This window comes from Schistocerca piceifrons, chromosome 8 (genome assembly GCF_021461385.2).
Source record: "Schistocerca piceifrons isolate TAMUIC-IGC-003096 chromosome 8, iqSchPice1.1, whole genome shotgun sequence".
In the NCBI taxonomy this organism is placed as follows: Eukaryota; Metazoa; Arthropoda; class Insecta; order Orthoptera; family Acrididae; genus Schistocerca; species Schistocerca piceifrons.
Window position 1 is genome coordinate 8,327,046 of NC_060145.1, and position 13,821 is coordinate 8,340,866.

At 42.8% G+C, this 13,821-nt stretch overlaps 1 protein-coding gene across 2 annotated transcripts in view; it reads right to left on the bottom strand.

The window, feature by feature from the left end:
- Positions 1-332: 332 nt before the first annotated feature.
- The window catches only part of LOC124712499 (splicing factor ESS-2 homolog), a 98,737-nt gene continuing 85,248 nt past the window's right edge, over positions 333-13,821 (bottom strand). For both annotated transcript variants that reach the window (XM_047242797.1, XM_047242796.1), the window contains one exon: positions 333-2,883. In XM_047242797.1, coding sequence (XP_047098753.1) covers positions 2,559-2,883 — 325 coding nt within the window. In that variant the 3' untranslated portion in view covers positions 333-2,558. The remainder of the gene's footprint in view (positions 2,884-13,821) is intronic.

Here is a 13,821-nt window from a genome sequence, read left to right on the forward strand (position 1 = left end):
TAAGACCTCTCTACCATCTCTGGAGTAATGGCCTTAGTTGTCATCACTTAAACATACAATACTACAAAAACTTAAAGTGTCCACATAATTAAAATGGAAGAAACAGGAAATAATGATGAACCATTGACAATGGGAATAATTATGGAAACCACTGACATTTGAGTGGAATAAATCTAAGTCTGGCAGAGTAGAATCTGATGTTGGAAAACTTTTTGCACCACAAAATGTGTATAGCATTCAAACTGTAACATTTTATTAATTTTTGTAATATACTTTAATTTTGTAATCAGATTCTGAAGCAAAAATTTTATTCTGAAAATAAGACTGTTGTGCATCAGAAGTGACTGACAATTCCATGTACTATATCCACATTAGATGCAACATATAAAGTAGTAAGAATGGTTAGACGTCAAACTCCAAAGCTTTGGTTTACTGATCTAACATGTAAACAGAACCCCACACATAAGACCGTGTATTTACAATCGTATCAGTGTATTTTAGTTGCTAACATCAGGTCTTCAGAAAAAGTGATCATAAATGTGATTTTCACTGCGTATAATATAACGAGCAAAACTAAGGTGCCTCTTGTTTTTATGGTAAGCTCACCACCAGGACCGACAAATTTAATTTTATTTTTTGTTGCATTTAAGGTCCTTTTGTGTTAGTTAGATGGATAAAAATACAAAATGGTTAATTAGAGAAACAACCCTGGGCTTTCAAACAAGGAAAACACTGCATTTTTTAAAAAGTTATATATTTAAAATATTTTTTTATATTTTAAAGTTTGTAAATGTTTGCATTTTACTGACACAAATCTTTAAAAACTAGAACTCCCATTTCATTGTCAGGTTTTATCTTATTTTTTTCAAACGAAAAATGTTTTGACACTATTAATAATTAGTTATGTGATTCATCATGACTCATTTTCTCACAGAAAATTAATTTATACAGATTTATTCCAGTTTTTTTAGTGTACACTGAAAAATACTTGCACCTACCATTGGGTTTCTCTTCCTCAGTTTTCCCAATTGTCAGTAATATCTACAAATTCACCTTTTTGACTTGAGTGTATGATATATTCAACACAGCATGGGATTACTTGTAGTCATTTAAGATTTTTTTCCAACTTAAAACTAGAGAGGTTACAGATGGGGCTTCATATAGTTTCTATTACATATTAATTATAACACACTTATTGTGTTATCTTTTGAATTGTATCTCTTTACCACTGCTGCTTTCAACTGTCATTAAAATTAATTTAATTTCTTTCCATTTGATTAGGACGGACACAGGCAAGGATGGACACACTTACATTTTATCTCTCTCTCTCACCCAATTTTGATAACATCAATGCAGTGAGGAACCGAAGCATCTTACTGAAGATTGTGGTGAATGTTTCGGCTTGTTTGTCTTTACATTCATTTGGGCCTAGAGCTCTTTATAATGCTGTTTTGTGGCACAAAACAAATATCCTCCCCCTAATTTTTAACCCCACAACCTATAGTTGAGTCAGCATAAGCTGCTCCCTGGCAGCTGCAGTTGGCTGGGTGCAGTAGGCTCATGCACCTGCCTCTGCCAATCACATAATGTGATTTTACAGACGTCTCTATGGCAATGCCTCAGTGATGTCACAGCTCTACAGGTGGCTACTGTTTTCACCCACAGCCATTTGTGCTTCGTAGTTGAAAGTTGGCAACAGTGCTGCCATCTATCTGGGATCTACTAACACTGACTCTACTACAGTTTGCATCTCCTCTGATGAAGTTTAATGTTGACATCATTAATGTCAACACGTGGAATTTCTTAAATATTTTTATACCATTTCTATTTCCTGCTTCCATCACCATGGCTGGAAATCCAAGCACAATGTGTGCAGTTAGATATTCCACAAATTTTTGACGAACTTACAAAAGACTTCCTAAATTATTAGAAAATAGTCTCGCAATTATTTTACAGTACTTTAAGGTGTACACATAAATGAGGCCATGTTTACATCTGTTTGAACATATCCTGAGAACATTGAACCACACAATAGTATATAAGTAGTAGTCAGCACAAAACACAGCAGCAGTAAGTACATGTGTTGTCCATCCACTTATTTGTTTCTTTTAATGGCTGATTCACAGAGGTCTGAAATACGCTACAGATGGATAGCCGTTATTTAATTCACTTTCTTATATGTGGTCGCTAAACATGAGAAACTGAAGTTGTACTGCTACAAGGCTACACACTGGCAAATTCAGTCAGTGGCTAGGACAAGCACTATGTGCTTTAAAATGATAATTGTCATTCTGGCGTAAGCTTCATTTTTATTCCATATTTGGCCAGTTCATACTCCTTGCTGTAACACTCTGCAACGTAAAGTAACCCAATGTATAATTATATGGCTTTCCAGTGAAATGCAGCAGCAGGTATCACCACACAGAAAACCAGAGGTTCAAAGGTTACACAAAAAGTCTGTGGTTATTATAAAAAAAATCAGAACCTCTGTCAGTTCACAGCTCTAGCACCTGTGTAACTCTTCATATTCCAGTCATTTACAAAAATGGAAAGTGAGCTCAAAAGAAATCTGATGCCCGTGCCCGTTTAGGCAGGCACAGCAAGTTATCTGTGAGATTCCGGTCCGGTGTCGGATGCCTGCGAATCCCTGCCGAGACAGCAGCTCGCGTTGACCCTGGTGCTGCAGACCGAGGTGTGCCTGGAGTAACGGGGGTGGGGGTGTTGCCATTGCTTGTTCCACTTGTGCAGCGTCTGGGGCTGGGGCTGTAGGATGCCTGCAGAGCACGGTCAGATGTTCGTAGCTGAGCTGTTGCAAGTCGCCTTGCAGCAGGTGACATTGAACTGAGGCGTTCTAAAGTTCCAGAACCAGGTCTTGGGGATGGCCTGTAAACAAACATGTATTGCTTTCAAGAGCTAAGTACATTAAGAAAATAAATCTTTTTTTTGCTTGATTTGTCAAGAGAAGTGATCATGAGGTTGCAGTGCATCTGCACTTGTATTGTGCAAATGACAGTGAAGAGGGTGGCAGAGGGTACTTTGTACTGTACCGTATAATAAGGTTTCTTTTGAGTGGTATTCAAGTATCCCACCTACAAGTGTTTTGTAAGTAATTTCTTTTGTAGCCAAGCTGCAGTTTGCCAGTATCAGTGAACCATAGCGTGCTAATTGCTTTACAGTAGTAGCAGAGACATCAATTGAGAGATAAAAGGAACAGAAATCACATTTAAATGGAATATGACACACATAAATGCTGAGAAGTAACAATATAAGTAAACTGAAAAATAAGACAGAGGGGGAAAATGTGAGTAAACTGCTTATTGTTTCAGTAGTAGTCACCATAACTGTTATCACATTTATCCCATTGTGAGGCAAGATGGTTAATACCCTCTCGGAAAAAAGTTTTGGTTGCCTACAGAGTTTCATCTGAAGCAAATTGCCACCCACTAATACCTTTTTGCAGGGCTCCAAAAATATGGAAATCACATGATGAGATATTCAGGACTGTATGGATTACATATAAGAGCTCCCCACTGAAACTTCCACAGCATACTTGAAACAACATCTTGTCGAAGTTGTTTTGAGTACACTGCATTGGGAAGCCTTTACACATCCTCCATACAGTCCTGTTCTCTCCCCGTGTGCTTTCCATTTTTGAACCCTGAAGAAAGACATTATTGGCTGTCGATTTGCTGTGGACAAAGAAATGCTTGTCTGGGTACATTTGTGATCCGGTAGGCAAACGTAAACATTTTTTCATAAGGAATTCATCGTCTTGTCTCACAGTGGGACAAATGTACTAACAGTTACGGCGATTACTATTGAAATAATAAAAGTCTACTTATTTTTCTCCCCATCTGTCTCATTTCTATTTGACTGTCCCTTATAATAATATGGTGTAGCTAAGACACCAAAACTGAATAAATTGCAAGAAATGTGTATATTTGAAAATAATCAGTTTGAACCACAGTTTAAAGCAAATTTATGGTGGTGGGGGCCTTGAGCCTTCTGGAATACTGTTGGCTAAAACTGAGCCAAACTGAATAAAGATTTTTGAAAATAATTTCTCTCACACTACTGCATTGCTTTTAGATTATCATACGTGGCATTATGTGTGTGTGCCATCATGAGTCAAGATGGCCACAAATGCAGAAGAGTGTAATTATTCTAATATGAGAAAAAGTTAGTTCTTTGACTAAAAAAGGAGTCAGAGAGAACTGTAACAGTAAATTAATAAAGTTAAGAGAATGATTTTCAATCTTGCAATTCACAGTCAGTATATTAAGAAGTGATACTGATGCACCGAAAAGTGAAAACTGTGATCAAAGCAAAAATCAAGTGAAGTGATGCAAGAAATAAGTGATGAATTGTCCCAGTGGAAGGAAGTGACACACAAAGATAGCACTTAGCCCCTACAGGACAACAAACCTTGCAAAAGCAAGTACATTTACAGATAAAAACAAATATGATGTTTTGAAATTAAATGACAGTGTTCAGGACAGTGCAAAATGATCAAAACTTGTGAAAAAAATTATCTGAAAGTGAATAGTCATTTCTTAAGAGGAAAAAAAGGATAGTCAACAGGTATCCTCAATTAAAAACTGTGTAGTGTTCTTTTCCTAACACAGAGACGCAGCAGAAAACTGGTATATTCCAAGAGAGAAATCGAGGCATAGCACTGACTAGCACGGTGAATCCTGGTGTGGGAACTAAACGTGTTGCAGTTGCTGACATTCAAATGAAAACAACACAAGAAAATGACCATCATTTGTATAATGGGCACCAATGACACTGCAAAAAATTAAGTTGGTGTTCGCATGAGAGCTCTGGAGAATTTTTTTAGAAAAGGATAAATCAAGAAATACAGTAGTTGCCACATAGACACAATCTAATTTATAGGTTGTCTGTAAATAAATAAATTCGAAGAATAAACATTAAAATAAAGAAACTTGTCTGAATACACATATTGAACTGTAGTGGATATAAGTAAGCTTCACCATAACCTACACACCAAGCATAGTGTGCACAAAAACTGTGGAACATGTTGTGAAATAACATTAAAGAAAAACTCAAATGGATTGGTTGGTTGGTTTAAAAGAGGGGGTAGGGACCAAGCTGCTAGGCTATCAATCCCTCGTTCCGATTAAAATAATTCCACAAGGGTGGGAACAAAATACTCAGGACATACAAAACATAGCTGGAATAAAGGAGAAAACCACAAGAATGACAGAAGGGCAACAAACACTAAAATGGACAAAATTGGACAAGAAAACGACAGACACACAAGAAACATGTAGAAGAGATCAAAACAAGAGAGCAGATTACCATGGCTGGCTGACCATGAGAATAAAAAGAAGAAGCCAGTCACTCTGCAACAATTAAAACCTCCACCCTAAAAGCATGAGGGTGGAGGACACAGAGGGACAAAGGACATGTACTAAAAGTTAGATAAAATGATAAAACCCACCCTTACGAATAAGACATAAAATTAAAGCTTTGTTGAGGCACTGTTGCCCAACACTGAAGGTAGGGTGCTGGGAAAGTTAAAAGTCCACTGCAGAGCGGCTAAAAGTGGGCCATCCAGCAAGAGGTGGACAACCATCATTTGTGAGCCACAGTGACAGCGAGGTGGGTCCTTGTGACGCAGGAGGTAACCATGCGTTAGCCATGTACGGCCAATGCAGTGAAGGCAGAGGATAACCAATTCCCTGCGAGAGGACTGCATGGAAGACTTCCACACATTTGTAGTCTCCTTAAGGCCACGCAGTTTATTGTGTGTACTGTTATGCCATTCCATCTCCCAAAGCCAAAAAACCCTCTGGCATAAGACAGGACGCAGGTCAGTTTCGGAGATGCCCATCTCCGAAAGCGGTTTCTGCGTAGCCAGTTTGGACAGCCTGTCGGCAAGTTTGTTGCCTGGGATTCTGACTTGTCCTGGGGTCCACACAAACACCACTGAATGACAGGACCGTTCCAGGGCATAGATGTACTCTTGAATGGACGCTACCAAAGGATTGTGAGGGTAGCACTGGTCGATAGCTTGTAGGCTGCTCAAGAAGTCAGTACACAGGGCATGAACAGATGTGCTCAAGAGCACAAGACATGGCCGCCAACTCTGCAGTGAAAACATTGCAGCCCTCAGGCAAGGAGTGCTGCTCAATATGTCCTCCATGAACATACACAAAGCCTACGTGACCATCAGCCATTGAGACATCGGTGTACACCACTCCATGGCCCCTTTACATGTCGGGAATCGAGAGGAAGTGATAGCAGAAAGTCACAGGGTTAACAAAGTTCTTAGGGCCATGCAAAAGGTCCAGAAAAAACTGCGGCCTAGGTGTACACCATGAAGGTGTACATGAATGGACCTCGAGGAGAGGTGGTAACGGGAAGGACTCCACTTCAGACGGAAGGGACTGGATGCGAACTGCAATCATAAGCCTTGGCCTGGGCTGCCAATGCAGGAGATGAACTGCTGTGGTTGGGAAAAAGAGACAGTAATTTGGATGTGCAGGAGCACGTGCGCAACACAACTAGCAAGGAGTTGTGCATGCCTAACCTTCGATGAAGGGACTCGGACCTCCACTAGGACACTGGTCACCTCCTCGTTCTAAAAGCTCCCGTCACTAGGCAAATGCCACAATGTTGGACTGGGTCAAGTAAATGCAATGATGAGGGCACTGCCGAACCATAAACCAGATTCCCATAGTCAAGGCACGATTGAACAAGGGCTCTTCAAAGCTGCAGCAGCGTGGAGCAATCTGCACCCCAGTTAATGTTGCTCAGGCAGCAGAGGGCATTGAGGTGCTGCCAGCACTTTCACTGAAGCTGACGAAGTTGAGGTAGCCAAGTAAATCGGGCATCGAAAACCAGTCCTAAGAATTGATATGTCTCCACTACAGTGAATAGATCATCATTAAGGTAAAGTTCTGGTTCTGGATGAACAGTGCGACACCGACAAATGCGTGACACACGACTTTGCGGCTGAAAACTGGAAGCCGTGGGCTAGAGCCCACGATTGCGCCTTTTGAATGGCTCCCTGTAGGCGCCACTCAGCAACACCAGTACTGGAGGAGCAATACGAAATGCAGAAGTCATCCGCATACAGAGAAGGGGTAGACCGACAGCCCTATAGTTGCTGCTAGGCCATTAATGGCCACTAAAAATAGTACACTCAATACGGAGCCCTGCAGAATGCTGTTATCCTGAATACGGGGGAAACTATGGGAGGCACCAACTTGGACACGGAAAGTACAGAGCGACAGGAAATTTTGGATAAAAGTCGGGAGTGGTCTCTGGAAATCCAACATATACAATGTGGCAAGGATATGATGTCGCCAGGTAATGCCATATGATTTACATAAGTCAAAAAAGATGGCAAAAAGGTGCTGGCATCTGGAAAAAGCTGTTCAGATGACAGACTCGAGGGACAAAAGATTTTCAGTGGTAGAGCGACCCTGGTGGAAGCTGCCCTGACATGGAGCCAGTGGACCATTTGACTCCAGGACCCAACCCAACCGCCGACACACCATACGTTCCAGCAGCTTACAGAGAACATTGGTGAGGCTGATGGGCCGATAGCTATCCACATCAAGCAGATTTTTGCCGGGCTTTAGCACCGGAATGATGGTGCTCTCCCGCCATTGCGATGGAAAAACGCCATCGCACCAGATGCGGTTGAAGATGACGAGGAGATATCGCTTGTAGTCAGACGAGAGATGTTTAATCATCTGAGTGTGGATCCAATCTGACCCAGGAGCTGTGTCAGGGAAATGTGCAAGGGCACTGAGGAGCTTCCACTCTGTATAGGTTCACTGTGGCATGTAATGAATGAGAGGAGTTTCCTTTCCATCTGCTGTTTGAGGGTTTGAAAGGCTGGGGGTAGTTCTCCCACGCAAAGGCTTGAGCACAGTGCTCGGCAATCGTATTTGTGTCAGTAGATAACACACCATTGATGTTAATGCCAGGGACACCTGTTGGAGGGGTCTGGTACCCAAAAAGATGTCTGATTTTCGTCCAGACTTGGGAAGGTGATGTATGACACCCAATGGTAGAGAAATACCTATCCCGACATTCCTGTTTCTGTCATTTTATGAGCTGGCAAACGTGGGCACGGAGACACGTAAAAGCACCCTAAAGAATGAGGGATCGCATTTTCTGCCGCAGAAACAATCGTCGTAGTGACCTGCTCAACGACAACATCGATGGCACCACGTGGGGTAGATTCGGCGGTCACAGCAGAGGCGAAGGCTTCCCAGTCTGCCTTGTTTAAAGCCCACCTGGATAAGCGTTCTTAGGCATGACAGGAAGATGGGGAAGTGGTCACTACCACACAGGTCATCATGTGCTCTCCAGTGGATAGACGGGAGAAGGCCAGGACTGCAAACTGAGAGATCAATGGCTGAATATGTGCCATGTGCCACACTGAAATGTGTGTGTGTATGTGGCGGAGGGGGGGGCACCTGTATAAGGTCGAGTTGTGACAGTAAATTTTCGACCTCCCAGTTTGAAGGGGCATAGGTTCACTATATACTGAGTTCAGGACATAGACGCAAACTCTACCTGACACACTATTACAGTCTCTACGGTTCGTGTAATATCACTTTTAGCTGCGGAGGGCAGGGGTCCGCATTTCCGGGAACCAGGTTTCCTGGAGGTCAATGCAGAAAGCAGGTGCAAAGCTTAACAGTTGCTGTAGCCCAGCCAGGTGGTGGAAAAAACCGCTGCAATTCCACTGGTGGATTACGTGATCGTGAGACTGGAAATGCATGAAAAACTCAATGAGGCAGTTTACACCTCAGGGTCATCTGCTGCCACCAGAAGAGTACCTGTGCGATTGACATCCAGTGTGTCTGAGGGCCAATGAGATCTAAGTCCTCAGCAGATGCCAGAATCTCCACCTCATCCTCAGACACAGAGCTTGTAGGTAGTGGTGGTGTGGGTACAACCGCAGTGCCTCGGTTCCTGGGGTCTTTTTCTTTTTGGGTTTCTCTCACTGTTTCTTAGTTTTGTCCGGCTAGGAGGGCTTCGCTGATTCAGTATCAGGGACTGAGGAGGTCCATGAAGCCCTATGACCAGCTACCTGTGGTTGCTTCAGCCACTGGCAGGTGTCAGCTTTGACCCAAGGGATTCCTTCCTGGCAAGAGGAGCCGAAGAAGACTTTCGGTTCTCCAGCTGAGAAGTGGGGACTGAGGTCCCTGATGGTTGGGGGGTGTAGCTCCTGAAGTAGGTTGTGCAGGAGCAACAGGGAAGGAAGTGCCCCCCACCATCAAGGGTGCAGCTGGAGTCTGATGGCTCTGAGAGCCAACTGTACACGGCAGAACAGAAGATGGTAGAACCGTTGTCATAGTGGCGGAGTAGGTTGACGTCATATGCACAGGATGTAGCCTCAGTCAGTCAGTCAGTCCAGGGTCTTGTATTCGATTACTTTTCTTTCTTTCTGGAGAATCCTGCAGTCCCGATAGGTGATGTTGGAAGTATAGCAGGAAGACATATGGCCGAACTTCCAGCATTTAAAGCAGTGCATCAGGGGACGGATATATGGCTTTACGTCATAGCGGTAGACCGTCGCCTTGACCTTCTCAGGTAATGTGTCTCCCTCGAAGGTCAAGACGAAGGCACCAGTGGCAACCTGACTATCCCTCGGACTCTGGTAGACACGCTGGACAAAATGGACACCTCGCCACTCTAAATTGGCACGCAGCTCAATGTCAGACTGGAAAAGAAGGTACCAGTGAAATATGATACCCTGGATCATATTTAAGCTCTTATGGGGCGTGATGGAAACGGAAACATCCCCCAGCTTGTCAAAGGCGAGTAGTGCCTGTGACTGGGCAGAGGATGCTGTTTTGATCAAGACCGACCCTGGCCACATTTTGGACAAGCCCTCCACCTCCCCAAACTTGTCCTCTAAATGCTCCACAAAAAACTGCGGTTTCATTGACAAGAAAGATTCCCCATCAACTCCCGTACATATGAGGTACTGGGGTGAATAAGCTTCGCTGTCTTCCTTAGCCTGGTGTTCCTCCCATGGTGTGGCCGGGAGGGGTGCGGGGTGGGGGGGACGATTTGAGGTCGTATTTCTTAACGTTGAAGTTAGACCTTGACCGCTTAGAGACTGCTGGTCGCCAGCAGGAGATGACGTGCTATGCTTCATGGCACATCATCCGCCCTGATGCCACCCACTCCGACCAAAGGACCTCCCCTCAGGCACCACCCAGCTGCAGCAAGGCCACCTGGCAGGATGGCCATTTCTGGGAGTCACGATGGCCCAGGGTGACAAGCATCTACTCCTTGGCATACGTGGGGAGTTAACGGCGCAGGCATCACCAATACCAACAGGGTACATGGCAGCCCCCACCACAACGGACTGGCTACCGTGCTGGATATCAGGTGAAAACGAGCTAAGAAGTCCATTATCGTCGACAGTGCAGAAAGTGATACTGCACGGAGGATGGAGGAAAATGCACCCGGGAGGGTGACCTTGCCCAACAGCTGGAGAATGAGTGGAAGTGCAGATCCATATTGACGAAGGATACGAGAGGTCTCAGTGCATGATGGACAGTAGGCACCATGTAAGGTGCCCTTCCCCAATTGGCTCACTCTTCGGCAAAACTTTGAAAAATGGAGGTCAAACCCTACTGGGGACCATTACATACAGGCGAAGCGTGTGAGACTCCTTTTAGTCGCCTCTTACGACAGGCAGGAATACCTCGGGCCTATTCTAACCCCCGGACCTGCAGGGGGAGGGGGAGGGGGGGGGGGGAACTCAAATGGAATAAAACTATCTATGAAAGTAGTGGCTTGAATAATAACAGGACTGTGTGCCTTTTTTAGGCTAAAAGTCAGTGACTCGACAGGTAATAAATCTCTTGCATTTGGGCATAACGCTAAAAGCTACACTTGAAAGGAAGAGTGTTTACAAGCAATAAGTATAAATCTGTTACTGTGCACTAATGAACATTCACTGCATTACGAACACAATATTAGAATTAGAACATTTTTCCAATGCTGAAAATGTTGAAGATGTATGTGTGTCAGAACACTGAATGATAGAAGATAAGGTAGAATATTTTGTTCCTCAGGGTTATTATATTGAGAACATTATACACATAAGTGGAAAGACGAATGGAGATGTTGCAATATTTGTTATAGACACTGTAATGTTTTCTAAGATGGATTGTTAGCATTTATTGTGCTGAACTGGATGGAGAATTAAGCTGTATCAGACAGGATGCAGAGAGTACCACTACTGTTAAATTATATAGATGACCTGGTGCAGATGTAAATACATCTTTCAAAAAATCTGACCTGCCTGTGAGGAAAGTATTAAAATCTCAAACAAAAGTAATTATCTGTGGCGATTACAGCATTGAAATGGCTAATACTGATAAACATGTCACAAGGACATTTCTTAATACCTTAAGATCACAAAATTTGCACTGTACAAACTACAGCTCCACACAGATTAATGCTTGGTTAGATACAATTATAGTTAATTTTTAAGAGGTAGGTATGATGTCCACTTACTAGTGAAGCTCTAGCAGTCCAAGAACCATTAATTTTAACATTTTGATGTGAACAATTGTGTAAGTCAGACACATCAATCAACAGTGTGTCTAGTATTACATGAATGAGGGGGCAGAAAAAAATTATTTTTGTTTATTGACTGATTAACTGAAGTTAGGTGGGACTTTGTAAAGAATACACAACCTGGGAAGGGTGCTGTTGAAAGAGGTTTTGGTAATTTCCTGAAAAAATTGCCTGAGTTATTAATTAATCAAAAATAGCCTTAAGCATAAAAAGAAAGTGTTATAATAGTATATAGATGAACTGACTCACATTAGGCAGGAGGTGCTCAGACTGTAAAGAATATAGAGAAATTCTTACAAACAAGGGCCCAAAGCTGGATGACACTACTTGCAGAGCTTATTATTATTATTATTTTTCAATATTTATATGCTAACAAATCTGTCCCAAAGCTACAGACCAGTTTTTATTGTCCCAGTTTTCTCCAACATTTTTTAGTATCTAATGTACAATGAACCATGGACCTTGCCGTTGGTGGGGAGGCTTGCGTGCCTCAGCGATACAGATGGCCGTACCGTAGGTGCAACCACAACGGAAGGGCATCTGTTGAGAGGCCAGACAAACGTGTGTTTCCTGAAGAGGGGCAGCAGCCTTTTCAGTAGTTGCAGGGGCAACAATCTGGATGATTGACTGACCTGGCCTTGCAATGTTAACCGAAAAGATCTTGCTGTGCTGGTACTGCAAACGGCTGAAAGAAAGGGGAAACTACGGCCGTAATTTTTCCCCGAGGGCATACAGCTTTGCTGTATGGATAAATGATGATGGCATCCTCTTGGGTAAAATATTCCGGAGGTAAAATAGTCCCCCATTCGGATCTCCGGGCGGGGACTACTCAAGAGGACGTCGTTATCAGGAAAAAGAAAACTGGTGTTCTACGGATCGGAGCGTGGAATGTCAGATCCCTTCACCGGGTAGGTAGATTAGAAAATTTAAAAAGGGAAATGGATAGGTTAAAGTTAGATATAGTGGGAATTAGTGAAGTTCAGTGGCAGGAGGAACAAGACTTTTGGTCAGGAGAGTACAGGGTTATAAACACAAAATCAAATAGGGGTAATGTAGGAGTATGTTTAATAATGAATAAAAAAATAGGAGTGCGGGTAAGCTACTACAAACAGCATAGTGAACGCATTATTGTGGCCAAGATAGACACGAAGTCCACGCCTACTACAGTAGTACAAGTTTATATGCCAACTAGCTCTGCAGATGATGAAGAAATTGATGAAATGTATGATGAGATAAAAGAAATTATTCAGGTAGTGAAGGGAGACGAAAATTTGATAGTCATGGGTGACTGGAATTCGAGAGTAGGAAAATGGAGAGAAGGAAACATAGTAGGTGAATATGGATTGGGGCTAAGAAATGAAAGAGGAAGCCGCCTGGTAGAGTTTTGCACAGAGCACAACTTAATCATAGCTAACACTTGGTTTAAGAATCATGATAGAAGGTTGTATACATGGAAGAAGCCTGGAGATACTAGAAGGTATCAGATAGATTATATAATGGTAAGACAGAGATTTAGGAACCAGGTTTTAAATTGTAAGACATTTCCAGGGGCAGATGTGGACTCTGACCACAATCTATTGGTTATGAACTGTAGATTAAAACTGAAGAAACTGCAAAAAGGTGGGAATTTAAGGAGATGGGACCTGGATAAACTGAAAGAACCAGAGGTTGTACAGAGTTTCAGGGAGAGCATAAGGGAACAATTGACAGGAATGGGGGAAAGAAGTACAGTAGAAGAACAATGAGTAGCTCTGAGGGATGAAGTAGTGAAGGCAGCAGAGGATCAAGCAGGTAAAAAGATGAGGGCTAGTAGAACTCCTTGGGTAACAGAAGAAATACTGAACTTAATTGATGAAAGGAGAAAATATACAAATGCAGTAAATGAAGCAGGCAAAAAGGAATACAGACGTCTCAAAAATGAGATCGACAGGAAGTGCAAAATGGCTAAGCAGGGATGGCTAGAGGACAAATGTAATGATGTAGAGGCTTATCTCACTAGGGGTAAGATAGATACTGCCTACAGGAAACTTAAAGAGACCTTTGGAGAAAAGAGAACCACTTGCATGAATATCAAGAGCTCAGATGGAAACCCAGTTCTAAGCAAAGAAGGGAAAGCAGAAAGGTGGAAGGAGTATATAGAGGGACTATACAAGGGCGATGTACTTGAGGACTATATTATGGAAATGGAAGAGGATGTAGATGAAGATGAAATGGGAGATACGATACTGTGTG